This window comes from Cladophialophora bantiana, assembly GCF_000835475.1.
Source record: "Cladophialophora bantiana CBS 173.52 unplaced genomic scaffold supercont1.12, whole genome shotgun sequence".
Lineage (NCBI taxonomy): Eukaryota > Fungi > Ascomycota > Eurotiomycetes > Chaetothyriales > Herpotrichiellaceae > Cladophialophora > Cladophialophora bantiana.
Window position 1 is genome coordinate 951,396 of NW_015971586.1, and position 26,474 is coordinate 977,869.

At 52.3% G+C, this 26,474-nt stretch overlaps 10 protein-coding genes across 10 annotated transcripts; 4 read left to right on the forward strand and 6 right to left on the reverse strand.

Moving 5' to 3' along the window:
* Nucleotides 1-862: 862 nt before the first annotated feature.
* On the reverse strand, nt 863-2,076 carry Z519_08252 (uncharacterized protein; the record flags this gene model as incomplete). The annotated part of the gene is made up of 2 exons (XM_016765980.1): nt 863-1,234; nt 1,321-2,076. 2 exons carry the CDS (start codon nt 2,074-2,076, stop codon nt 863-865), a joined length of 1,128 nt encoding a protein of 375 aa, XP_016618025.1.
* Nucleotides 2,077-3,148: 1,072 nt separating this feature from the next.
* Z519_08253 (vacuolar transporter chaperone 1) lies at nt 3,149-3,588 on the forward strand (the record flags this gene model as incomplete). The annotated part of the gene is made up of 2 exons (XM_016765981.1): nt 3,149-3,182; nt 3,251-3,588. 2 exons carry the CDS (start codon nt 3,149-3,151, stop codon nt 3,586-3,588), a joined length of 372 nt encoding a protein of 123 aa, XP_016618026.1.
* Nucleotides 3,589-4,394: 806 nt separating this feature from the next.
* Z519_08254 (uncharacterized protein) lies at nt 4,395-5,492 on the reverse strand (the record flags this gene model as incomplete). The annotated part of the gene is made up of 2 exons (XM_016765982.1): nt 4,395-5,054; nt 5,112-5,492. 2 exons carry the CDS (start codon nt 5,490-5,492, stop codon nt 4,395-4,397), a joined length of 1,041 nt encoding a protein of 346 aa, XP_016618027.1.
* Nucleotides 5,493-7,134: 1,642 nt separating this feature from the next.
* On the forward strand, nt 7,135-9,570 carry Z519_08255 (uncharacterized protein; the record flags this gene model as incomplete). Its single annotated transcript, XM_016765983.1, has 1 exon — nt 7,135-9,570. The coding sequence occupies one exon, from the start codon at nt 7,135-7,137 to the stop codon at nt 9,568-9,570; it is 2,436 nt and encodes an 811-aa protein (XP_016618028.1).
* Nucleotides 9,571-9,926: 356 nt separating this feature from the next.
* Nucleotides 9,927-12,455, reverse strand: Z519_08256 (uncharacterized protein; the record flags this gene model as incomplete). The annotated part of the gene is made up of 1 exon (XM_016765984.1): nt 9,927-12,455. One exon carries the CDS (start codon nt 12,453-12,455, stop codon nt 9,927-9,929), a length of 2,529 nt encoding a protein of 842 aa, XP_016618029.1.
* Nucleotides 12,456-12,964: 509 nt separating this feature from the next.
* On the forward strand, nt 12,965-13,916 carry Z519_08257 (uncharacterized protein; the record flags this gene model as incomplete). The annotated part of the gene is made up of 3 exons (XM_016765985.1): nt 12,965-13,100; nt 13,267-13,673; nt 13,767-13,916. 3 exons carry the CDS (start codon nt 12,965-12,967, stop codon nt 13,914-13,916), a joined length of 693 nt encoding a protein of 230 aa, XP_016618030.1.
* Nucleotides 13,917-14,309: 393 nt separating this feature from the next.
* On the reverse strand, nt 14,310-16,777 carry Z519_08258 (uncharacterized protein; the record flags this gene model as incomplete). The annotated part of the gene is made up of 2 exons (XM_016765986.1): nt 14,310-16,598; nt 16,649-16,777. 2 exons carry the CDS (start codon nt 16,775-16,777, stop codon nt 14,310-14,312), a joined length of 2,418 nt encoding a protein of 805 aa, XP_016618031.1.
* Nucleotides 16,778-17,200: 423 nt separating this feature from the next.
* Z519_08259 (uncharacterized protein) lies at nt 17,201-18,112 on the forward strand (the record flags this gene model as incomplete). The annotated part of the gene is made up of 1 exon (XM_016765987.1): nt 17,201-18,112. One exon carries the CDS (start codon nt 17,201-17,203, stop codon nt 18,110-18,112), a length of 912 nt encoding a protein of 303 aa, XP_016618032.1.
* A 519-nt stretch (nt 18,113-18,631) lies between these two features.
* Z519_08260 (uncharacterized protein) lies at nt 18,632-19,834 on the reverse strand (the record flags this gene model as incomplete). The annotated part of the gene is made up of 2 exons (XM_016765988.1): nt 18,632-19,273; nt 19,334-19,834. The coding sequence occupies 2 exons, from the start codon at nt 19,832-19,834 to the stop codon at nt 18,632-18,634; spliced, it is 1,143 nt and encodes a 380-aa protein (XP_016618033.1).
* Nucleotides 19,835-21,081: 1,247 nt separating this feature from the next.
* On the reverse strand, nt 21,082-24,894 carry Z519_08261 (uncharacterized protein; the record flags this gene model as incomplete). The annotated part of the gene is made up of 1 exon (XM_016765989.1): nt 21,082-24,894. The coding sequence occupies one exon, from the start codon at nt 24,892-24,894 to the stop codon at nt 21,082-21,084; it is 3,813 nt and encodes a 1,270-aa protein (XP_016618034.1).
* Nucleotides 24,895-26,474: the final 1,580 nt, after the last annotated feature.

A 26,474-nucleotide genomic window follows, 5' to 3' on the forward strand; every position in this document is an offset into this window, starting at 1 on the left:
CAAGATTGGGAGGACAATTGTACGTAAGGCAAGGCAACCCGAAGCCGCGCTGGAGACGGATCGATCATCATGTGGATGGGCTCTGAAGGAGTCTTTGACTCTCGTCCAGCTGATATCATGCCACGCATCAGGACTCGAGTCGACCGAATACCTCGACGCCGGTCACCGGCTGTGACGCGGCGGAGTCTGGCTCTAGGGTCCGAGTCTACTCTAAGCGACTTCAACAACCATTCCCTTGCAAAGTTTATCCCCAAAGCCTGGCGAGAAGATTGGGAGAATCCGGATCAGTGGCGACAGAGACGACGTGTTGGACTACTGGGTACGTACCCAGTAACCTGCAGGATGACCCGAGCCGGGGCTCAACATGCATTGAGCGAAATTTCTCCATCAGCCATTCAATTTTGAGTAGACCAAAAAACCAATTGCACAGAGACCGTTCATTTCAACAGTCCATCCAAGCACATGTTGATCCATCCATCATTCAGGGCCCAGATCGACTTCTCATTCGACTTGAGAGCATGGCAAGCACGTTTTTTTCGACACGGAAGGGAGAATTGCCCGCGCCGCTCTCCCATGCCAACGCCCGATCCCACAGAAAGCCACCGAAAACCAACAACTCGTGAAATGACCGCGTGGGGAGCAACACACTGTTTTCTTGACATAAAAGACTCAGCACGCCTTACCCATCCCTAATTCTTGATCTCAGTTCACTTGGTAATTTCCAGAGACCATGAGCTTTGCTGTTCACTACCCCACCAATGAAAGCCTCTATCAACGGTCCGAGGGTATTCCGGATCAAGCTGTTCTGGACGGCGCCGTCACCCGCTTTGCTGTCCATCAGGCAAAACCGGTGAGTGCACCTCTACCCGACCCAGACCCAGATGACACCAACGACAACATCCAACCCCTTGCTATCGGCGCCAGCGTACTTGAAGCTCCACATGCCATCCTTTTCGTTGTTCCAGTAAGCTCCACTTGCCGCGTGCATGCCTCGACGACCACTCGTTTTCTTGGTGTCGTCGCCTGCCGAAGCCGGGGATGAAGCCGCGTGCTGGATGATGGTGCTGTTGACCACGTATTTGAACTGTGGTTGGTTCGGCATGGAACCAGAAGCGGATGTTACCGTGGTCTCTTCCACGAGGGCGCCTAGGATGCTGTTGATTATCGTCGTATTCCAGCGTTCAGTGTCCGGATGGGAGTAAGACGTTACCCCTGAAAGGGCAGCTTCGCATGCCTATCCGGCCGAAGGTTGGGAAGTTAGCGCCCTGCACTCTGCAGCTTTTGGACACCCTCTCGGTGCATGCCCGACGTGGTACTCACCTTCTCTGTAATCTCCTTCAGCCGGCTGTAGGCCACGGGAGGGGGAGCTTGTTGCGACGCCATTTTCTTGACTGAGGTCTTTCCTCCTGCCACGTATTTAGTGATGTAGGTTCCTTGGGTCTTGCGAATGAGATCCTGCAATCCAGGGGAGGTCTCAGGTGGGTTGTCTGCTATGGAAAGTGACGGATGTTCCTTGACGAAGAGGGATGTAATGGGGTCGCAAGGGACGACTGTGGTCACCGAGGACTCTCTTGTGTATGGCTGCTCGTCTGGACGGTTCCCTGCAGGTCTTGACGCTTGCTCTTCACCTTCGAGTCTGGTCTCTTGGGGTGCCCTGTCTCGGTGTTCCTGGCACTTAGTGCTTCCCGTTTCGCTTCCCGCCAATGCCAATTCTCTGATCTTCTCCTCTTCCTTGATCACTCCGGCCTGATCGCGCTCGCCCTGTCGACGTCTGCCTCTCAAACTGAGCGTCGAGGCTTTTCTCGCAAGCCGGCGTCGAAACTCGGTGAGAGGGCCGAGCTCAGGATGTTGCTGGGGCTGGCGTAAAGTAAGGGTGCTCTTATTGAGACCCACGTCAAGCAGGTCTGGATTGGAGCGGTGGTGCTGAGAAGCTTTGCGCAGTCGCAGTCGCTTTGCTTGATTGCTTGGACGAGCGGCCGGATCCAATGCACACCGATGTTGTTGATTATTTTGATGCGGGCTCGGGGGGTCGAAGACGGCCACAGTTGACTTAACCCTCCGCAGTAGAGTTGACATTTTCCCAACGGCGAAGCAGAGACCCCGCTGCCGCCGCCGACGTGAACAAGGAAGCCCAGAAAGCCCCAAGCACCCCAAAGCTTCAGGAGGGGCTGCGCGAATGGGAAGCTTCGATGCAGGCAGGTGCCTTCCCCGCAGCGGCGGTTTACCTGGATCGAGAAAGAGCTTGACTTGCACCAAAACCTTTCGTCAATTGCTCTTTGGTTGCTCTTCGGTAACCAATTCACTCTTCCTTGCACATTCTATCTTGGTTGCGGCTCGCTGTATATCTTTCGAGTCAGAGAACTAGCAACTCTATCTGCCTCTACCTCTTACCTGGACATACTTTTACTGCTGTTGTGACTGGCTTTTGTTATGGTGTGGTAGTTGGAAAGTTGAAAGAAGAAAAAGGACCGCTGCTAGACCTCACCTAGTTGCTGAACTGCACCTATCCGCACCGCACACTGTTTCACTCGCTTTGATCGATCAAGCAACAATTCCTCGTGGTATCACAGAGCCGACGCCTATTCCCGAGCTCCCCACAAGCCCGTCTTTTAAGCTTCTCAAGAGCTGGATTTGACCCTCTGGATTGGAGTCCCGAGGAAGAGTCGCTGCGCACCTTTCACGAGGTGGTCAAGAACGAGGAGAACCGTCGCGGCAGCAGTCAAGACCTCTGCTACCTTTCTACCAGTCGAGAAGTCGAAGCCAAAGGTTTGCTTCGGCAGGGAAACCAACACAACCGACGCCGAAGGAGACCGGACAAAAACTTGAGCGTAGCCAGCAGCCAAGTAAGCGTCGTGGCTTGGAGTCGGTCCCCAATACAGAAAATCGATTTCACACCCAGAAATCAGTCCACACCCTCAATACCCTCAGGTCCAACCGAGTTACTTCACCTGATCAAAGACACCTCCTCACCGGAAAGGTTGTCATCCACATACCCGAGACAGCACCTTGGCTTCCCGCCGAGTCCAATTCTGCAGAGAACAACGGGGATACCACATCTGCTGGTGCTTTCATAGTTTCGCCATCTTCAAGCCAGTCTCGCATTACCAGTACCAGTACAAGATATAGCTCGCCGCCTTCTGCCGACAACATGTCTGAACAACCACTTCTTCAAAGCGCCCCGGGTAAGATCTCCCACTCCTGTATGCGTCTTGTTTGATTCCGCCTCCTCCTAACACTTTCATCTGTCCAGGCAAACGTATTGCCCTCCCCACTCGCGTTGAGCCCAAAGTTTTCTTCGCTAATGAACGTACCTTCCTCTCGTGGCTCAATTTCACTGTCATTCTTGGTGGACTTGCCGTCGGCCTTCTCAATTTCGGCGACTCGGTCGGCCGCATATCCGCTGGACTCTTTACCTTGGTGGCTATGGCAGCCATGATATATGCACTCATCACGTTCCACTGGCGAGCGAAAGCTATCCGAATCAGGGGCCAGGGCGGGTTCGATGACCGGATTGGACCTACGGTGTTGGCTCTCGCCCTTCTCGCAGCGGTGATTGTCAACTTCGTGCTTAGGGTGGTCAAGTCGTAGGCAGAGAGGCTCGGATGTTGAAAAAGGAATGGAGATCAACGGAAGGGGTAAATAGACGGAGCGGATGACGAATTTGAAGAAGATGGAGACTAATGCCTCGAGACAATCAGGAAGGAAAGGGAAAGAAGCAAGAGCAAAGACTGCAGACTGGTCTACCTCAGATTCGCCAGTGTCTGGGTTGAGCTTTGGCCTGAAGCTGTGATCCTCATAGCGTCCTGTACTTTTGCCCTATCCAAGGATGCCTCTGCAGCTACACCTCGAGGGCACTATTCGCAGAAAACATATTATAGTGCACAATGAGAGCACACTGGATTCAAGAGCGACGCAAGAGTGGGCAACATTCTGTCCACATCCCTGGGGCACATTTGCTATTGTATTTTGGTTGTACTGGAGACAACCAGCCAACCTCAACGGGTACGCCCTGCCAGGGTCCTTGATGTTATGCTCCGACAAGCGCCGACAATAATGCTATCCGCTTTCCCGTTATCCCCGTGCACTACTGTTCAAGCAAGAGAGTCCCGTCAAGGCCCCCATCAACTCCGAACCTCGATTCCCATTCCTTGCATTACCCACGACTGCTCAAGCAGCACGTTGAATCATTCCCTTAGAGTTGCGGTGAGCGAGTGACAAGGCGTTCCTTCTTTCTTCTGCCCCGTCCATTATCATCGGAATAGGAGGGAGGAATTCAATTCTACCCCGCCATCCTGATCGTCTTCAGTGTCGGGTCCATCGCCGTCATTTCTAATTCCATATCGCTTGCACTTGAACTCGTCCACGCTCATGCCTTCCTCCTCCCAATCCGTTCCCTAAGGCGGATTGCTATAGTCATTTAACGCGACGCACACCGCCCCCCTGTGATGTCCGCTATACTGTCTGATGATTTTCCCGGTGAGGATTTCCCACAGGCGCGCGTAATGGTCAGAGCAGACGGTGACAAGATACGCGGAATCGGCGCTGAAGGCGCAGTCCCATACCCAGCGTTGGTGGATGTCCAATATGGCATGGCAAGGGAGGGGTCGCCGGATGGATATCAGGTCGGTCGTGGGGCGGAATTGTTGCGAGGAAGCTGATGTGAGAGATGGGGTGGAGTGGGATAGTTTAGGATCGGGAGAGGAGTCGGAATTTCTGTCTATCTCGGCGCTGGGGAGGGAAGGCTGGGAGCGTGAGAGCGTGATCGTGTTTTGGTTGTGATTGTTCGGAGTAGGTTCGGTATGGCCTGTTGATCCTTCCTGCTGCTGTTGTGATATGGGGGGGGTTTGTGGTTCGTTGATATCCTCAAGATGCTCTTCATTCATGTCGATCTTCCAGACGCGCACAGTATGGTCGGCGCTACAGGTTGCGAGGTATTTTATATCTGGCGAGAGGAGCAGGCGGGTGAGGTAATCCTTATGGGCTTTGAATGCGCGACATGGGAGAAGGGTGGTCGAGTCGTGATTTTGATACACACGCCAGATATAGACGTCTCCCTGGAGTGGTATTGTGAGCTGTCTTTTCTAGTGGAATTTGCATCCGCTTCGACGTACCAGATTGTTTCCAGCAGCGAGGAGCGAGCCATCACTCGCAACGCTCACACTGGCCATGGAGATGTCTTCCACGGGCACAAGTTGATGGGTACATCTGCTTGCGCCCAGATCCCAAATCCGAATATTTCCGCCACGGTCGCAACTGACCAATTCACCCTGGTTTGGATGAATCACCACGTCATTGACTGGATGGGAGTGTTGATAGTTTCTCTGAACCATGCCCGACCTAGTATCCCATACTCTTACCGTGCAATCCTCAGAGCTCGTGACCATCCATTTCCCTTCACAATGAAATGCGACGCCAGTCACATTATTCGTGTGGCCCTCGAATTGCATGATGGGGTTGGGGTTGCTGGACTTGATATCGTAGAGCCGCACCATGTGACGGCCCGCGGCGGCCAAGTACTTTTTGTCTGGAGTGATACATAGTCTGTTCACCTGGGATTCCGGGTGTTGGATTGTTCTCGAGCATATTCCCGAGAGAGCTTCCCAGAATCTACAGTGGGTGAGAGCAGGTCAATTTGAAGGAAGAGGCCACGGAGAGGAGAGAGAGAGAGAGAGAGAGAGAGGGCGAACCTAATAGTGTGGTCATAACCGGCTGAAAAGGAGAATTAGCTCTTTGCCTAGGCCTTGCGATGGTGAGAAAGACAGTACCTGTACACAATATCACGCTCATGTTGGCGACTCATACCCCTCAAGCACCCCCTTCAGTGTCGAGGTTCCTGTAACCTCTAGGCTTGAGGATGCTGGGTTTGTGGATGCACATGGAGATGCGATGCGGGGATGGACAAGGCTGGATTTTGTCTCGAGCGGCTTTCACAAAAGTCCCGCTGCTTTAATGAGAGCCTTGATCAGGCTAGCTGGCCGGCTTTAAGCGAACCAATAATCGTTCCTCATTTGACAAGGTTGATTATCGCCTAAAAGCGTCCTGTTCGTATGTTTTTCAACATCATCTGTAAACATTCCTCTTCATGCATGTATATGTCAAACATAAGTCCGCGAATGCTGCTCACAAGGGCGCCACACCTCCCGTGCCCCAATTCCGGGGTCGGCGGCTGCCCAGACCCCAGAACAGGGCGCCGCAATGTCGACCGTCATGCGGTTGTCAAGCGCCCGTATCGTCCAAACGACGGTTCCACCCTTGGATGAGCCAGGCGGGAACGCAGCTGTTGATATACAAAGGATTTGGTTCAAGAGGCGAACAATTTGCATCCACGTTATGGCGGATCGAGGAGTAGATGCGTTTCTCCCCTGGCCTGTTGGTTGTCCGATGGCTACCGTCACCACAGTACGGTGCAAATATGACAATACCAGCAGGTGAACCATTACTTTGCCAAAGTATAGGTATGGAACCCCTCAACTGACTGAGACAGCCTTGCTCCAAAGCCGGTCCTGCATTCGGTACCAAACTTTGCAGGCTTGCCACAGAACGTTTCGATCTGGTTGAGAGCAGAAGGTCCTCGAGACAGGCGCCCTTTTGTCGAGCCGCTGGACAAATCTTTTCTAGATGCGTCCCTCCTCTCGTTTTGTCCAACCTCTCTGTAAATCGTCTTTTTCGGTGCCCAAATTCTCTTTACCAAGCACAACATTTACGCCTGGAATCCTCAGGAGTACCAAACGGCATGAAAACTGCGCTGTCCTCAATCCCGTTTGCTCTTTCCAGAAATCGAGTCCTCTGAGACTTCACAGCTCAGTAACTTAGCGACTGGCGAAACACCTGATCGAGTTCCCGATAACACCGCGCCCCAGGTAGTGAAGACTCCTTTGTCAACGACCATTGTGCTCTGAAGTGTCACTCATTTCGCCGTGCACCCGTCCATTTCCTGGATGCAATAATCACAGACCCCATTCAAACTATTGCATGGGAAAGCTTGGTGGTTGACAGTTACAAGACATTCACAACGAGTTTTCCCTCGACAGATCTACAGCATCAGACCCAACCGCCGCTATCAACCTCAACCTGACCTTACACCTCGGAGACAAATACACTCAATACACAGATTTGGGTCGCAATTGCGGTGTGATGAAAAATAAGGCCTGTCGCTTGAACGACCTTATCGGAAGCTCAGTGAACGTCTACGCCTGTCCTGGTTTCAACGTGCACGGGCAGATCGTGGTGCGAAACTTTTTTGGCCACCACATGGATTTTAGCCAGAATGGCGGCATCATGAACAACAATCCCCCAGGGAATTTCGGGGCCAGGATACTAAACACCCAAATGTCGAATCCCTTGAACGGCGGCTACCCTCTTCAACATCCATCCATGAGAAAGCCTAACCACAGACGTCACAACACACCTGATATGGGCAGTTCTCATCAACATCATCCTGTGGGGTTACCGTACCACATGCCTCAGAATTCAACCGCTAATTGGAGCCCTGTTCGACACTATCCTATGGGAATGGCCAACCTCACCCCTCAACATGTGAACGCTAATGGTAGTCATCTTGGTACTCAGCAGGCGGGTATGCCGAGCAACATGCCACCAAACTTAATGATTGCCGACAACCTTTTTGCAAACGAGTACTCTCAAATTCTGGGCAGTGTGCTTCAATTTCCAGTCGACGGCAGCAGTACTATCCCAATCCATGGCGAGCGAATGACTAACGCCATGACATCCTTCAACGATGGGTACTTCACCGAGAACGATCATGTGGGAATGCAAGGCCTCCTGGCCCAGGATGTGATGAGCGATAATGATTCTCATGGCGTCCACGGCAATTTCTTCCCTCAGGAGCAGGTCTATCTCGACCCTGCTTTTACAGGCTTTGAAAGTTTTAACGAAAACATTTCACAAGGAGTCCCTGTCATCCCCCAAGGCCATCAGGATACTGCAGGTGAACGGATGTGGACCCAGGAACTCGTGAGCCAGCTGCGGGCCGCCTTGCAAACATCACAAGACAAGATCTCCTTGCTTGAAGAAGAACATGGCAGAAATGTCGCGACGCTCCGAGACCGGGTTACCGCTCTTGAAAAGGAAAATGCGACACTAAAGAGAGAGAATGTCATGGTCAAAAGCTTCTACAATATGATTCGTGGCTATTATGATTTCACGATTGGACCAAATGGTAAACTATTTCCAGTGATCCCTACATCGAATCAATCCGCAGTTGTGCAGAGCGATAGACCAAAGCCAGTATTCCAAGAGGTATACGAAGCCAAGATGGAGCGAATGCAACGCCAATACCAACGAGTACTCGTTAAAGCAGACATCTGCCTTTTGTGTCCATTGCACCATAGCAGCCGCCAGCAGCTGCAACCTCCACAAATGGTGCAAGCTCCTGCCCAGGTTATTGACCTCACCAACGAAGAGCCTGGTCCCTCCGGGCGACAGGGTACAATTCAAGAGTTTTTGGCTGGTGCTGCTCGGTATGACATATGGGAGGGATGCCACGCTGCCACGCAGACGACGGTTGCATTGGGAGCCGCAACCCCTGCCCGACTGACGACCACAGCGGGGACTGCATCAGCTGCATCATCTGCTCCGTCAATTCCACCAACACGTGAAACAGCAGCTGCCCATGCAGCAAGCTCTCGACCTTCCGCAACTACATCCGCAAAGCGTCCAGCACCGCCCGTAACGCTGCCCGCCCCAGCCGAAGACGTCAGCCCTTCCAAGCGCCAAAAACGCAAGCAGTCCGACTATGCTTGGATGCAACAAACCCAGAACCTTGCCCTGAGGAAGGCAACGGGCGATCTTCCTCATCCCTTAGAAGGGTGGGACCCTAAGCGGGTCGCCGCTGCAGCAGCTGGACATCTTGGAGCCGTTGCCGTCAATACCGCCGTTTCGACTGCTCCAGCTGCGAATCACCCGTCCTCAAGTCTGCCCCCCAAGCCAGCACCAGCACCACAATCCACGTCTTCTTATATGGCCTCCAAGGTCACCCAACCCAAACCTGCCGCAGCGAAGTCGAACCCTCGCGCAAAGGGCAAGGAGAAGGCCCAATCTTCTGCAGCATCTCTAGCGGATCTCACCAAGGCTCTCTCGGGTCCCAATACTGCCCGTCCCGCAGTTCCCAACACTTCTGACACTACCCTCTCTTCCGATGCTCTCAGCGTCGACATCCTACCTGAAGAGCCTACTTACGTCCCTGCTCGCAGGCCGACCCTTCAACTTCCTCCTACCGCTCCCCCCACAGACATGGATTCTGAATCGGAGACTGAGGAGAGAGCCGCACGCATCAGAAACTATGACCTGATGGTCATTGACCACAACGAACAATCCGCACTCCCGGATAACAGCGAGGGCGGTAGAATCTCTCCTTTTGAGCCCAACGATGATGACGTGGCAGATCTTGTTGCGTTGTTCGAGGCGTCCGAAGAGTCCGACAACCAGCAGAAGGGGGCTCCCGAGGCCAATCAAGGCGAGAACTGGGATAATGCCGACAGACTCTTCGGGGAAAAAGAATTCCAAGTCATGCTTCAGGATGAGGAAAGCGAGGTGAGTGAGGAGGAGTAGATGGAACCAAGACAGAACAAGAAGGATGCTCATGATCGATGGGTGATCAGAGGTTCCTTGTGAATATTCTTAGCGTGGCGCGCGTGGACTGCCTGCCTACACCCGGGAAGTTGAAACCTACGGGGTCCACGGGTCGATACATTTCCGGGAAAGAAAAAAATGTGGCCATGGTCTTTCGTTTACAACAACAGGAGATAGGAGATTGAATCCGCCCCGACTGAGCTCCGTGGGCTTGGGCATTAATGGAGAGAGAGGTGTTACGCTCGTTAGAGAACCCACGCGCCTTCATAAGCAGGCAGGATTAAAAGACACTGAACACGAATGCGTCTACTTAGATAATTCTCAAAGTCAGGTGTTCAACGTCTCTTTTTCCTCTCGATCCCACTTCGATTACTTCCCGCGCGGCTTGCCTCGGATATGACGCTCGCAGAGCGTTTATGTGCGCGTGGTAGAGAGCTGGCCGCCGCTTCTTCTTCTTCTTCGTCTTCTTCTGGCTCTCCCTCTGCATCATCTGAGTCTTCGGCCTCTGCTGCGGCACGGGCGTCGTCTTCATTTCCTTCGTCGTCTTTGTCTTCATCTTGATTATCAATATCAGCATCGTCCTCCGAGCCTGTATCATCCTCGTTGGCATTTGCTTCCTCGTCGGATTCTGCATCCACTTCTGGCTCTTCGTCCTCATCTTCATCTTCGTCCTCGTTGTCCACTTCTGCGTCGCTCTCATTCTGCGGTGTTGCAGCGAGCTGAGCATCCTCGTCCTCTTCATCCTCATTGACGTTAATATGAGCTTCATCCTCATCTTCATCAGCATCCTCATCCTCTTCATCAACCCCAGTGACCACTTCGTCGTTTTGCTCTTCGTCATCTTCTTCTTCCTCTTCCTCTTCCTCATCCTCATCCTCATCCTCCTCTTCCTCCTCTTCCTCCTCCTCCTCATTGTCTTCTCCCGTTTTAGTTCCTTCGTTTTCTTCTTGATCCTCGGCAGCTTTTGCAGCACTATCTTGCGCCGTATCTTGATCCACGTCCGCGATCGCATCCTCGTCTCCTTCCTCTGCTTGCTGGTCCACTTGCATGGTGCTCTTTTCCTTCCCAACTTCTCCACCATGCCTCTTCTCATCAGTCTTCTGCGGAGGGACATCATCCTCGGCCTCAGCGTCTTGGTCTTCTTCAGCCACCGCCATTGAGTCATCCTTGGTGCTTTCAAGTTTAGAATTTTCTGCTACTTGAGAATCTTCAACCTCCATCTTGTCTGCCGTTATAGGAAGGGAAGATTGAGCGGCATCGGAAGAAGCAGGAGGATCCTCTCCGTCTTTTGGCAATCCCAGCCTAATCCGCCTGGCCTCCTCCAAAATCTTAATCTCAGTCGCAATCTTCTCATTAACTTTTCTACAGTCAAGCAGCACATTGATCTCGGTAACCAATCGCTCGAATTCTCGACATACTCGTTCCGTCGGCATAAGCAAACGAGGCGGGATCCCCAGTTCGGTCAATGCAGCTTGTATCTTGGTCGTTTGCGTCTGACTCTTGGCCATAGTGAGGCGGTTAATCTTCTCATGGCGGAACTGGACACCACTGGTGATTCTTTCCTGTGGATGCGAAACACCAAATCGTGCTTCCTCCTGTGGCGACAAGACCCGAACACTAGGTTGGGACGTTGAGCCTTTCTTTTGTACGCGGACTGTATCTTCGGTGGCCTGGGTGTCCGTGGTATCTCGTCGGCTATATTGGGGAGGGTGTCTGCCCTTGTCGTATCTCTGCGCTTCAGTAGGCGTGGAACCAGGGCCGGCTTCGACGCTACCGGGCATAAGAGGCCGCTTAAGCCTCTTTTCTTTGGCAAGGAGAGTCTGAAATAACATTGCCAGTCCTCCAGAAGTCTGATATATGGCAGTAGATTGCTCCTCCCCTCTCTCAGTTCTTCTGATGGTGGACACAGGTTCGAGTCTCGCATACAGATCACGTCTCATTTTTATGAAGTCGTCTTCGTTCTTGGTGATGCGGTGAAGTTCTTCGAGAAGAATCCTCTCCTCGTCAGCTTCGTCTTTGGTGCGCTCGAATAGTTTCTCTGCCATCGCTTTCCTCATTGTCTCGGTCTTAGCATCAAAATTACGCATCTTCTCCCAGAGTTGAAATTCAGCCTGCGTCATTGTGCTCGCTGGTGTTTTCAATTCCATCATCTTTGCGGCAATGGCATAGTATCGTTGTTTGAGAGCTTCCATGGAACGATTCGGGTAGTGAGGTCTCACAACAAGTTCGTTGCCAGTTATCTCCCCATTTTGAGCAGCCGGCTTAGGAGCTGGAATGTCTTGCGGGCTGTACCTGTCGGCGATGATGATCCATCTCAAATCGTAGTCGCGGCAAAGGTCCATGAGATAATCAGTCTCCTGCCGCGTCCAATCCTTCGACTTTAACAGATTTTGATACTGCTCGTCTGTGTAGGACGGTACTTGAACTTTGACATTCCATTTCTGGGATGGGTACTCTTCCTCGAATTGTAGTTCTTGCATCGCTGGGGATGTCTTTGGCTCGTCTTTCATTTCAACGTCCGCCGAGTCATTCGCAACGATCGGAGCACGGGCACCCGAGCCAGGAATGGATCGCTTCCAGTGTTTAAGCACTAATCCATCTGTTCTTCCACCGTGCACAAATGGTCTCTCCTCCCAATGGCGCGGCTTGAACAATTTCTGAGAGATGGAAGGTCTTGATTTGTAGGAGCGCTGTTCGACGATGGCAATGGGAGGGACAGAGTCGCCCATCAGCGCTTGCACCTCTCGCTTGACACCGGTGACACGCGGTTGAGGTTCAACATGTTTTTTCTTCTTGGGCGCAAGGTGGCGGGGCCCTGCTTGGCCCAGGTTCATGATATCGCGGATGTCGCTCGTAGAAGCCATTTTGTCGGGAGGCTACAGAGTCGTTCTACGGACGAGGGTGTCGTAGTTCCAGACGGGTTTGGCTCCGCCTCATCAATGAATGCTTCCGGAGTGCGACGCACCATTTAAAGTGAAAATCAGAAGGAAGCACGAGTAGGGCAAGATCGGAAACGCAGCCGACAGAGGGTGAAAGATTCACGCGGCGAGCAACTTGGAGACATTTGAAACGACTGGTCAGGTGACTGGCTCGTCATTTGAATCTCATGACGAGGCTAAAAATGGCTGCAAGGCTGAGAAGCCCTGACACATGTTGAAATTTTATTGGCCAGGGACCACCATAGAGCAGCGCGAATCTTGTCCCCGAGTAAAAGGGGCCAAAAGGGGCCTGCGCTCCGCATCTTGTGTGCGTGCCGTCTGGCATTGAATTTTGGACATTTTGTTCAATCGACTCGTCTGCGCCCTCGCCATCGTTCCGCCAAAACCATCCCCACCTTCAACTATCCAAAGCGAACGGGGGAGCAGAAGCAAAGATGAAATCCTTTCTGGCGACTTTTGTTGCGCTCACATTCTCCCTCATTCCTTCATCACAAGGCCTATATTTCTATCTCGACGGCACGACGCCCAAGTGCTTTTATGAGGATTTGCCAAAGGGCACGCTCGTTGTCGGTACGTTAAGAGTTGATTGACGCTCGCGTCTGCTTAGCGGTCTTCCAATCTTAAATCACCGTTGGTCGGATGCAGTACCAGTGCAAGTCTGCTGCTTCGGCGAAAGGACACATAACATAAAAGCGAAACAAACCGACCAGACGCTAATTCGACGTTGGAAATGCAGGGACATACAAATCTGAAGCCTACTCCCCTCAGACTCAGACTTTCTCAACCACCTCAGACCTCAACATCCATTTCACAGTCGAAGAGACCTTCGACAACGACCACCGCGTCGTAACCCAAACAACCCAATCGTCGGACAAGATGTCGAAATTCACCTTTAGCGCCGCGGACTCGGGCCTGCACAGACTCTGCTTTACGCCTTCTGGACCTGCCGCGATCAGCGTGAATGGATGGTTCGGAAACGGTGGAAATGAATTGGGAGGAGTCAAGCTAACCGTCGACATGGCGATCGGCGAAACGAGCAAAATTGAGAGTGAGGACAAGGGTAAAATTGACACCATTGTCGGCAAGGTGAGGGAACTGAACGGGAGACTACAAGATATTAGGAGGGAGCAGAAGTTTCAAAGAGTAAGTCGAAGCTCATCACACTGCCATCTTCGCGTTTCTCTGTGTTGTTGCCTGCCACGGAGGAGAGGTCACTAATCCAGGATGCGTGGCTAGGAACGAGAAGCAGAATTCCGCGACCAAAGCGAAGCCGTCAACGCGAGAATCGTCCGTTGGACGTTGATCCAACTGGGCGTGTTGGGCGTCACCTGCGCATGGCAGCTTTCACATCTGAGATCGTTCTTTATCAAGCAGAAATTGACATAGACTCCTAGTAGGTCAACGAGCATTTCACGGCGTTGGAACAGGACAATGGACTGCATCCCGTATTTCAGAGTCCGAATGGGGCTTCAGAACTTGATGTACCGAGTAGACAAAGGTCCTAGGGGTGGACATGACCCTAGTCTGTTGATCGTTATCGTTCCTGTCCTTGCGTCTTTATGCCTCGACAGTCTCACCACGTCAAGGAATGTCCCACTTTATAGATGCTGAAATGAGAAAACTTTCATACTATGCTATGCTATGCCCATAAGACGTTGCACCCATTGCCGTCTTCTTTCCGATTTCCAACGCTCTAAAATGCCGCATACAATGAGAATGCCTCCAAACAGAAACCGTTGTAACTCCACAGTCCGTCTTGCCTTGGAGTACACCAGCAGATCAAAATTTCCGTCTCGCTCTAGGCCCCGCAATGCTTGATCCAGAAGAAGACCCAAGTCTCACGCGTTTGAGTGTATTCGAGACACCTGTACTCTCATCCCGTGAAATCCCGTCATCTTCATCCAATGACAGACCATCCATACCAATCATGTGTCGATTCAAAATTTGGTGTTGATGCTTTCGACTCGCTGAAGACCTTGTACTCGCTGTCACTGACGGAGGCTCGGATGATTCGAAACAATCCAACCGATAGTTCTGTGCTCGTGGTGTTTCCCATGGTTCGGTCTCGGTAGTCGTGGGTATTGAACCCTGAGTCTGATTCGACTCACTTGAGTCGGTTCGTATAAGGCGAGGCATTGTTGCCGCCGGAGCGCTGGGATGAGGGCTCATAGACCTTTGCATCTGCGATTGAGGCAATGGCTGGAGTGAAACAGGGTTGTGTGAAGTGGTTTGATGGCGACGTTGGAATGCCGAGTGGTCACGACTCAGTGCCAGAAACTCTTGAGGGAGCAATAGAGCAACGACCGCAATGGCAAGCTTATCCCAAAGATTTCGAAAGAGTTCACCGAATCGGTTTTGGACCATGGCAACGCCGACCAACAGGCCCGCTTCAAGAGTGTACAGGAGTAGTTTTGATGTTTGACTGCGAGTTCCGTGCAAATAAAGACTGATGATGATGTGACCAAACGGCACGCTCACACTAAACAGGATGGTGTAGTAGCCTAGTTGCGTAGTCTTGGGTCGGATGGCAGCTTCGAAGATCCATACGGCCAGGCCTACCATGAGTGAGAGAATGGATATGCTACTGAAGAGTTTCAGAACCGGCAGAGTTTCAGGCACAGTTTGTGGCCCAAGGCGAGCCTCTCCAGCGGGTGGAGGATTGAGAGACTTTGGACCAGAGGTGGAGACAGATTCAGTCTGATGCAAGGACGAATCCTGCAAAGAGAAGACGGTGTCAAATATGCTTTCCAGCCCCGTATCGACTTGTCTCTCGTGTCCGAAGAACTTTGGTTGTGCTATGGCCTCGCTGGCTGTTGCGGTTTGGCGCGGAGGGAGGAACGACTTATGAGACTTGTCGAAAAATCCCGGCGGAAGACCAATAGCCTCTTTACCAGTTCGCCCCTGAATCTGATTTTTGAGGACACCCTTTGCATTCAATGCTGGTAGAGTGCCGCGAAAGGGCGTTGGATCGGCTGCTGTATAGCGAATCTGCTTGAGCTCTGGTTGAAAAGTCGGCTGGGATGGTGTCCAGTCCATCGCTTCGGCACTCTCTGGCGGGGGCGTGGGAGGATTCCATGCTTGATAGGTTGGTCTTCCAGGCGCTGCCAAATTGGCAATGCTGAATGGCTGATCCGGTGATGGCTGTATCCCTTGCTCTTCAAGAGGGGGCGGAGGGACGAACTGGTTGCTCGACAGCAATGGGGCTGGGTCATCATGCCAATTGATCTGGGGTCCAGAGCTGACTGTCGTGATTCCAAAAATCGACCATCCCGCAAGCACTGTAATGGCGACCACAAAACAAGCATGCAGCATTGCTTTCATCCGCGAGGACAGAGGGACATGAAACAAGACAATCCAGGCACTGAATCTCAACCCCAGCAAGACAAATTGTGCCAGATAATACTGATTTAAGCCCGACAAGCGCCGTTCACTGTTCGACAACTTGTGGTGCCACTTTGGATTCCACCAGATGCAGAGCATTCCAAGAACTAAAGCGAGTCCCACAAGCGGCTCCATCATTTCTAGGCATTCAGGCAGGCAGCGCCGCTGAGAGAGACACTCAGCGGGTGTGAGTCCTCGCTTCAACGACCCGCCGACCACTTGAGAGCCGTACAGATGCCAGATTAATTGCAAAGACAGACTGAGAATATAACCAAATCCAGCCGCGTTGAGGAGAAGACTTCTCCAACCCCATGGACTGGCAACCCTCCTTTGTCGCGACCTGTCCAAGACCCGCCGGAGGTGATCGCTTCTGGCATTGTAGGTAGCCTTGTGCAACTGAGCTCTGACTTTGGGTTCGCACTTGGCGCAGCATTGGGGGTATCGTTGTTCGAGTCCCTTCTTGTACTCTGGAAGTTGAGCCTCTAGTTCCTCGTAGTCGGGGTGATCTGGATCTGGGAGGAACTGGGAGAGATTGTAGGTGTACAGCTGCTGGTTCTTGAGGCATGTCGAACAGAACACTGAGTCCTGGGAGGAGAAGTCGTTGGCAACGGGATTTGCAGCGACCGGCTGCGCGAAGCGCTGAGCGGATGCGGCTTCTTCTAAAGGGACATCTGCTATCTCGCCATTCTAGAACATGAGTTAGTGGCAGCGGGTCTCTGAAGAGAGGATGTACCTACCTCGTCGAAGAAGTTGACGGCAAGGCAGTGATCGCACCGAAACTTGCAACCAGGCTTCTTCCCCACTGGCAATTTCGATCTGCGTCCACAGTAATGACAGTCCAAGCGCCGGCGAAGTGTAACAGGCATGACTGCGATAACATGATTGGGAAAACAAGCTGCGAGATTCCTGGGATGGTTGTTATATGAACTGGTTGTCCGACATGCTATTGGAGAGGCAAAGGCATGAACTGACAACGCAGCAAAGTTTCATCCTTGCTCCAAAGTTTGGAGAGTCAACTGTCTACTATTTTGGGTTTAGCGCTCTTCGGCGATAAACCTTCTATTGCCGGACAAATGAACAAGCTCCTCAGCCCCTCAGCCTCGTCAGCCTTGTTCACATCGCGACAATATCTTGCCAACATGTCTTTGTTTTGACTGGGTATATCTCAGAAGGAAATGACCATGTGTGAAACCTCCAGGTGTCGGACGTCTCGCTTAGCTCTTCGTCAGCTACTGACACAGAGACATTGACTCTATCTCATATTGCAGGAAGCGAGCCTGTCTCCAGAAATGAACACCCATCAAGCACAACAACGCCAACATCAGCGAAGCCCTTTCCCGGGCGGCACAACTATCTGGATGACCATGCTGACGCCGCTAATTACGCTTTCGCCAACCCGCCAACCTCTGCTGTTCATTCTTGCTGTCGCTCTCATCCTGCTCAGCCTATCATTCTTCCGCCTCGTCACAGTGCTCAGGCGTGAACCAATATCTCGCCGGCCTCCGCCCTCGCCCAAGAATCCAACCCATTTACTAGTTGTGCTTGGCTCGGGAGGACACACCGCAGAAATGCTCAACATCCTGGGCCAATATCAACGATTACAGCTCGACTTCACTACCCGGACCTATGTGGTCAGCTCAGGGGACGATTTCTCTGCGTTAAAAGCGAAAGATTTTGAGGCTGAGATGTTGTCGAATCTGAAAAAGGCCTCTTCCGCGTCCATCGCCTCGGACAGCGCCTCGAGCTACAGCGTGGTAACAGTCCGTCGTGCGCGACGTGTGCATCAGTCCCTGCTCACAGCTCCCATCACGAGCCTCCAATGTCTGTGGGACTGCCTCGCTGTGCTTCGCGGCACGCATCGAGATTTTCAACCACAGTCTGACGGGAAAACTCCACCATCCTATCCAGATCTGATAGTGACCAACGGACCTGGGACCGGGGTAATCATCTTCCTTTCATCGATCATCCTCTTATTCTTCGGCTTTTCAGGTCCTTCCGCCGCCGTGTCTGGAGAAAAGTTTGCGCAATCCGGGCAAATGCGTACTATCTTCATCGAGTCTTGGGCACGCGTGAGGACGCTCAGTCTAAGCGGGAGGCTGTTGAAGCCATTTGTGGATCGGTTTCTTGTGCAGTGGCCCCAGCTCTCCGTGAGGGAAGGGAAAGGCAGGGGCGTGGAGTTTGTAGGGAATCTGGTTACTTGACCACATGATCGGATGGGTGGCTGGGCTCAAGAGCTCACATTGTTGGGATATAACCGCTGCTATAGGGTATGGATCCTGTTCTCCGGGGAAAACAAAAACTCATAACGCCATCTAAAGACACGACACGAGACATGAGATGTTAAATATGAAATATGAGGTCCGGGTCACAGCAAAGACAAGGCTCATTCTCACTGTGGCCACACTTTCCCTCGAACCGCGCGGAGCATACGAGGGGTGAACCGAGGGAACGAGTGAATTCACAAAGACGGAGTCTATCAACAGTGGACATGTCTTGCGCCAAAAGTCGTTGGCAGAGAGTCTTTTCATGGTGTTGTCGCGGTGGAGGGGTCTAATAATCTAGATGTACAACGCTGTCACCAAACAGTGATGGACCTTCCCCCTTGTTTTATATCCAGACACAAGCCTTGGTGGAACACTAGGGCCATATATCCACAGCCCAAGAGGGTCTTGCCCAGGACAGGGGAATCGAGATGCCGCTCAGCAGTCGGACCTCACACATTATGCCGACGCTTTCAGTCTCCTCCCCTTTGCTGCATTCATCTCCTCCATCAGAATCTTCCTCGTCTCCTCACTCATTCCGGCTTGCTTAATTGATTCCGCTCTCTCTGCCACAATCCGAAGTTTCTCCTCTGCCATCTTTGCCAAGGGACCTTGGATCTTTCTCTCCTTGAACCATTCTGCACGAGCGTCTTCCAAGACCTTCATCCTCACGTACTCGTCTTCGTGCCATGCCCTGTCTCGCCTATATTTGTCATCTTCCGTCAAGTTGTCAAATATTTCCTGTGAGGGGAGGGGCGGTTGATAGATGGTGGGTGTCCAGGTTTGTGACTCGACATCGTAGCGTGTAGTATCTCCCTCGAAGGCTTGATACCTGGGGGCTTCAACTTCCGGCCACGGGATCTGAATGTCTTCGCCCGCAACGTAGCGTGTATGTCGTGGCAGAGGTGAATTGGGGGCGCGCTGGAAATAAGGGGCGCCGCCACGGATGTACTTTACGATGACATCTCTGTCGCGGCCGGTAGTAGGGTCTGTAAGGCGGTAAACAAGCCGTACGTCGCTGATGGGGATGGGTAATTCGAGGGATGAGAAGTGAATTTTGTCGCGCTGCTCGCCAAAACTCTCAGGGATCTCAACATCGGCCTAGTTGAAGTTAGATTCATGTTGACAATCTTCAGCCCATGACCGAGACAATGTCCATACCATATTGAGACCTTCAATTCTCAATTCCTTGGAATCGCTACTGACATCCTTCACTTTGCCAATCTGTCCGATTAAACTTTCTTTCCCCTTCACAATGCAAACTCGATCTCCCTCCACGATATTCCCTTCGTTTCCGAAACCTTGCCACTCTTTCTGCTCCTCTTCTAATCCCTCACCTCCGACAGGGTCCCACCCGTTACTCCGAGGGCCATGTCTAACCTTCGGGGGGAAAACTGGCCCTTGGTAGAGGAGGTTACTGACAGTACCATAGAAATCTTGCTTTGTGCCGACGTCCCGTTTCGGGGCAAGAGGTCCCATGACCCAATCCTCTCGCCGCGCTCTGCGCTCTGCTTTAATGTAGGCATTTTTCACTTTCTCCGTTTGGATCAGACGGGTCTCATAGTCTTTCCAGTCATCTCGCAGCTTTTCATAGTTTTTCCGACGAGAAGCTTTGAGGGCTTGATTGCGGGCTTGGAGGTTTATGCGTAGGATTCGCTGCATTTTGCAGTTACCGGATACGATCGGAACGATTCCTTATGATGCAGGAAGGGACTTTGGGCCGGCCACAGCAGGAAGTCGGAAGAGGATACTCGAGGAAAAAGTTGGTTGCGAAATTGTCATAGCATAACTGGCCCCTGGTCGGCGATTTGCATGTAACCCATAGCAGAAGAGGAGAAGGAAGGGAGAAATGGCAGCACCAGAAACAAATTAGACTTAGTAGAGGTCGAGGTAAGTTCTGCAGATTTGTAGAAAATCAAAAGCATCCAGCATCCTGAAGCAATTCCATTGGAGAAGAGTGAGACCTGCGGCCGAGATCACGTGCAATTCCAACAGACCATGCCGCTTTTGGAACCGCTCATCCCTCACCTACAGAGCGCCCAACAAAGATACCGATCTCAACGGCTGTTCCACATTACTTTTGCAGACGTTCCATTCTCCTTGCTCTGAATTATCTGACAGACGTTTTCTCCTGTAATATAGTCACAGGTAGTTAAGGAGAACATTGTGTCTTGTTTGAACACGGAGCATCCCGAGGGACTGGAAAACAGCGAAGTCGAGCCTGTGCTGGTCTATTCGCCTAACTAGAGGCTGCAGGTTGTTAACAGGACACAGAGAGATCGGTGATGAGCGGCAAAAGACACATCACAATGCCTAGACTGGTTTGGTCTTGGTAAGTTCTTTGTTCAGACACTTGAGCGGTACTGCCGGAGACTTGGTGGTTATAAGGTAAGAACAGGAGTATCAGCCTCGCCTCCAACATAATAGACAAAAGCGCTTACCCAAGTCCTAGCTAGAGCGTGCTTCATGGTAATCGTCATTGTCATTTCACCTTTTGACCCAGGAAGTCCTGGTGAATGTCACTGAAAAGCCCTCTCCATCACTGAGCCCCTGGTCGTCTGCTCCAGCCACACAGCTAAAATGTACATGGAAACCCTCCCTGAGTCGAGATGAAAAACAGCATGCAACTTTTCTGCATGTTTGATGTACATTGACCATCAGGATCGTCCCATAAATCAACCAAGCGCAGATATTCCTCCCGCTTTTGAAGGCGTTTCCTATTCCCAGTCCCGCGCAATGCCCATGCACAATATATCCCTGCCATTTCCAGCGCGCCGTTGCTATGTCTGTTAAACCCGGGGTATCTAGTGAAAATTGGAGCCAAGTTCCTCATCGAATGCAAAAGAACGTGGAAAGTCTCGTCATTGGTGTTCGTGTATGTTCCTGGAGTCCCTTCAGCGATGAGAATCTTAAATCTTCTTCTTTGTAGAAGCCGGCATCATCATTCCATCGTCTGAATCGTCATCACCATCGTGGTCATCATTGTGGCTTCTATTCTGCCAATCTTCGAGCGCTGGACCAGTCGCGATCTGCGTAGGTCTGCCATGTTTGGTTATTGTGTCCGCGGTGCGCATGAACTCAGGTTCGGGCTCTTTGCCCAGAGCAGGCAAATCTCTAGGAGCTTCCGTATATGCTGAACCCAGGAAGCCTTCTCCTGGGGGTGAAGAAGCGCCAGATATGACACCAATGCTCGGGTTCGACATGCTCTGTGATACGCTGCTGGCACCGTAGTCATCAAGGGACGAGGCAATGGTGCTTGCTGATGGTCCCGATTGAATAGCATTTGGCCCGAGCGAGAACGTTGGTAGCTCACTCGAGACTTGTGCACGCTGTTTCTCAAAAAAGGCAATATCATCTGGTGAGGGAGGGCAAAAATCGGTCACGACGCTCTGCGGCCTCGATATTGCATCCATGGCCGCTTCAGCTTGAGAATGAACCTCGTGTATAAGGCGACGTTGATTGACTTCTTGGGCTTGTTCAAAGGCTTGTTGGCTTGATGTTGGTGCTCGAAATGACGTTCTATGATCACCGCGAGTCATCAAATGCGGAGTCGGCGGAGAGATGTTCTGGTCAACGGTTAGATCGGTATCACGGAGGACATCGGGCGGCTCAATAGCACCTGCTGCCGAAGCCGTGCTCATAGCGATGCTGGGTTCTGCACGGGCGTCACTTTCGGACGAATGACGGCTCGAGGCGGGTGACCGGTCATCTCGCGGTGCACGTCGTTCTCGACTCCCGATACGCGCCAAGGTCTTAGTTCCCTCCCAAAGGCCGTCGACTCTAGCTTTGAATCCTCTGTCGAGGGAGACAGGTCGTTCGTCACGTGAGAGGCCTGACGATGGCAAGGGCAGTCGCTGCACCTGCGAAGCTCTGATTGTCTTGACAGACTCGGCAGTGGAGACGGTTGAGGTCGCTCGGTCTGGACCAGTGGGTCGTGCTTCACGCACAGCTATCGGAGTGCAAGCCGACGACGCGGCTTTTTTGGTTGAGACCGAGTCGCTGAAGTAATGTTCCTGTCCAGCTGCCTCTGGGCTGGCAGTTTGACTCTGTGCTAGCGGATGCTCAGTGCTTTCTCTCGAAGTTTTCAAGGCCGTCAGAAGTTCGTCGCCGCGCAGACTAGCTCGACGAGCGTCCCGAATCTTGTCTCGTTCAATCTTTCCCACAGTACTTGCATTGGAGCCTGCAGGCGATGCGATGGAATCGCTCGACTGGCTGGCCGATGTGGCCGCACTGGGAGCACGCTTCCGCGTATTGCTCCTTCCAAGCAGATTGCCTGCGATTCGCCCGGCTGTGCTGAGCGCCCGCTCAATGATGTTCCTCCTGACGACTGCGTGTGACATTTCTCTCTCGTCCACGTCCAAAATTTTCTTCTTGCTTTCCTTCTCCAACTCGGGACCTTTGATCCACTGTGACGGGTCTTGCAAGCCTTCGACAACCCATTCATGCTTCTTAGCTTGCTCGATCGTCATTCTCTTTGCGGGATCCTTGATCAGGAGTCGGCGAATGAGGTCACGTACAGCATCAGGGACCACCTCGAATTTGAGTTCATAGTCGAGTCTCTTGTTACTGTTGATCGAATCTGGTACCTCCGCGGTTGGCTTGTCTTGAGATGTATCAACCGGCACAAGCCGAGTCCGTGGAAGAAACACCTCAGTCTTGCATACTGCTTCGTGAAGGCCCATGGTTTCACTTGCATAAAATGGCAAACGGGCATAAACCATGCAATAGAGAGTGATTCCCAAAGCCCAAAGGTCCAGAGCGCCAGTGATTTTCGGGCCATCCTTTTCTTCGAACATGGATGGGTCTTCATAGCAGAGTTCGGGAGCCCAGAAAGCAGGCGTCCCGACTGATCTTGCTAGTTCTTTTTCGTCATCTAATGCAGAGACGTCTTTCTCAGTCAGTTTAAAGTCCGGATCCTCAGGGTCCTTAGGATGCCCGAGGTATGATACGCCGAAGTCAGATATTTTGACAGTGCCATTGCTCGCGACCAAGAGATTGGCTGGTTTTATATCACGGTGGATGATGCCAATGAAGTGCAGAAACTGAAGCCCGGAGAGCGTATCTCGAAAGGTGCGGCGAGCTTCCTCAAGCGTCAAAGCCGGAACATAGGCGTGCTCATCGTCGGTCTCGTCAAAATTCCATTCCGAAGACATGTGAGAGAGGGCACCAACGCTGGCTGCGATGCTGAATGTCCGACCACGGTAAGCGTCTGGAGCATAGGCACCATACATGCTGCCGGCCAGAGCTCCTTCAGAGTATTCATCATGAGAACTGGTCCTACTGGGATTGCTGGACTCGTAGAAATGCCGCGACGCAGAACGGGAAGCCTCAGATAACTCTTCATCCTCTTCAAAATCTTCGCCTCCATGCTCGAGGCTCCAGTTGGGTGTTGGGTTCGTGTTTAGGGCTCGAGCTCTTTCTTGCAGCTCATGGCGTCGTTTGGCTTGACTGACACTGAAAAGGTCCCTTTCGGTTGGTTCGAGAGGAAGGTCGATCCCTGCTCTCTCTTGCTCGAATCTGGTGTTGTTTACTGCTAGGACCTCGCGCACCCCTGGCTTCCTCCACTTGATTTCGCCCTTCTCGACGTATTCGAGAATAAGGTAAACCTTGTTTTTGTTGGGATCGTCAATGACTTCCAAGAGACTGACGACGTTTGGATGTCTCGCCTTCTTCAGGATGGCGACCTCTCGTTTTGTCCGATCTTCTGGAGTTCCTAGTCGGCCGAGTCGCCGCTTGCCAGAATATCTTGGGACGATCTTCACTGCAACGATGGTGTCCCTCTGGACGTCTCGGGCGAGCTTGACTTTACCATGTTCCCCACGTCCTATTTCCTCGAAGATCTCGTAGTTGTTGACGAACTTGTTCCCTGAGAGGTGATCATGATCGATCTCGACGGTGTGAGTCTCTTTGGGAGGTTGGAGATGGTGAGGCTGGCGACCAGCGTCGCTGAGAGACGACGCTGAAGGCACCCGCTCGCCCAAGTGAAGAAGACCTGGACTTGACATTGGCGTATTGTCTGCAGTCATTGCGGTCTGTGGGTGAGGAGATTGTCGTTCTCGACCTTGCCTGTTCCACGTGGACATTTCGTTGTAAAGGAGATTTTGGGTCGGATGTGAGCTTCTCGTGCGGAGAGGCCGCGTTGGCCGGGGAGCATGAAACTGAGCTTGCAATGCTTCAAATGATTGAATAGGATATGTAGGATGTTCGTTGTTGGAAAGACGATTTGAATTTGAAAAGGAAGTGGAGAATGACTTAGAGTGAGATGGACGACGGCCGCGAATTTGGCCGTGGGACGATTTGGTCGACAGGGCGCGCTGCACGAGCGAAGTCGCCGACCCAGGCGATCGATCAACGTCGCGCTCAGACAGAGCCTTCAATGAATTTGAAGAATTTTGGGTCGACGATGACAGAGACTGCTGGGACTTGAGCGGGGCGAACCCAGGCGATGCGGCGATCCCATACTTTGAGTTCCAGTTCAATTCATGAAACGTATCATCATCCTCGACCGGTTCGGAGAGGCGTTGAGCAGAAAGAGCGATGGGAGTATTCCGTTGGGTGTTCGACTCTGTGCCGAGACTTTGAGATAGGTCCTCAGCCAACAAAACGTCGTCGAATCCGGTCTCAAGACTGCCCTCAGCGTCCCTGATGTCTCCAACGGCGTTTACGGTGTGAGACGCTCGCTGAAGATCAGGAGCCCATGTGATGCCGACGTTGTCTGGCATTGCTCCAAGGTCGACAGTGAGAACTTTTGTCCCTTCAACAAGACGCTGAACATGGAGAGACTGCGATGCGAACAGTCCCAGACTCAGCCGTCAATGTTTCTACTCAAACACCAGCCCTTTGGCAACCATTTATGACTGCCATCTGAACTCTTGTACGCTCCCAGAATACCAAGATCTCCCCCCGATCTGGCTCGGGGCAGGCAGACCGTCTTGAAGAGGGGAGCGTTGCTTTAGGCCGGCCTCAGATACAGGCTGAATCAAGACACTGGGTGAAATATCAAATCGACTGGACTTCCAGGCTCTGGATGCCAAAGGAAAGAAGGTATTTCTCGAGTCATGCGAGGGCCCAAGTTAGTGTCGGGGAGGGGTGCGGGCGCGGATGGATGGTGTTTTCATTATCGGCAGGCCTCTAATGGCTAGAGAGGGGGCAGACAGTGTCTTGGAAACCCACAGACGGTCGAACGAGGCTTCTCAATGAGATCAAACAGAGTTGAGCAAGAAGATCTGTGCGAGGTACAAAAGAAAAAGACGTGGAAGACAAAGAGAGAGCGGGCGTTACGAGTGGCAGTTGATCGTCAGTCAGTCTGGCAATCAGTCTGATCAGTCTGTTGGATTGCGGATGGGGTCGATTGCAAGGACCAGCGGTGATAAGTAGCGAGAAGCAGCAGCCCAAGTGCAGTTGGTGCTGTGGGTGTGCAGCAAAAAAGATGACGGAGGAGGGTGGGCTACAGGTGGGCTACTTTTGGTGGGATCATCAGTGCCCATCGCCCATCAACTGGTGGACTACGCATGCCGGGAATACCGCCTAGCCGGCAGCTCAGTGCCTATTCAAGGCAGGCGGCCCCAGGCCTAGTTACGTCTACCTACCAAGGATGCCACCAATGCTGGTCTATGCAGCAAATGGCCTGGAGGCTGGAGCTAGACTTTTGCCGACAGCCACAAGCAAAACAGCCTGCGGCCCGCTCTCTCTTCACAGCTCGACAGCCCCGTCGGTGCACCAGCAACCACCACACGGAGAACTGATGGGAGCAAAGAAAAGGCACAAGAAAAAGAGAAGGAGGCAAAGGCGAAAAAAGAACGGAGACGGCGGGACTATTTGGGACCCTTTGTGCGCAAAGTGGCATTCCTCAGACAGCCACCATCCATCCAAGAGCGAGCCAGTTGAACGCCTGCATCGCTACGGCCCTTGGTTTCCTTTGAATCCTTGCTACCCTCACCCACCGAGACAGGCTATCACTCGCATAACCCCAGCTAGCCCACTCGTCCTCGCCCTCGATCAGGTCTAGGTAGGTAAGGGTATCAGAGATGGCAAGTTTAGAGCAATGCAAATGACGGTCCCTGCTGCAAGCGAACAACAGACTCTACAACACGGCGAGACGGGAAACCCTCATCCATGACGGATGAAGCTGATGGAAAGGTAAAAATCTCTCACTCACGGCACGTCGGGTTCATTTTCTGCCCGTGAAGGAATAACAAGTTCTTGATTCTGCAGGTTGGCAAGTGAGGCAACGGTCTCTGTTTCAAAGAGAAGGGAAACGACACACTGACACGGGTGCACGCACAGCTCATGCAGAGTGCAG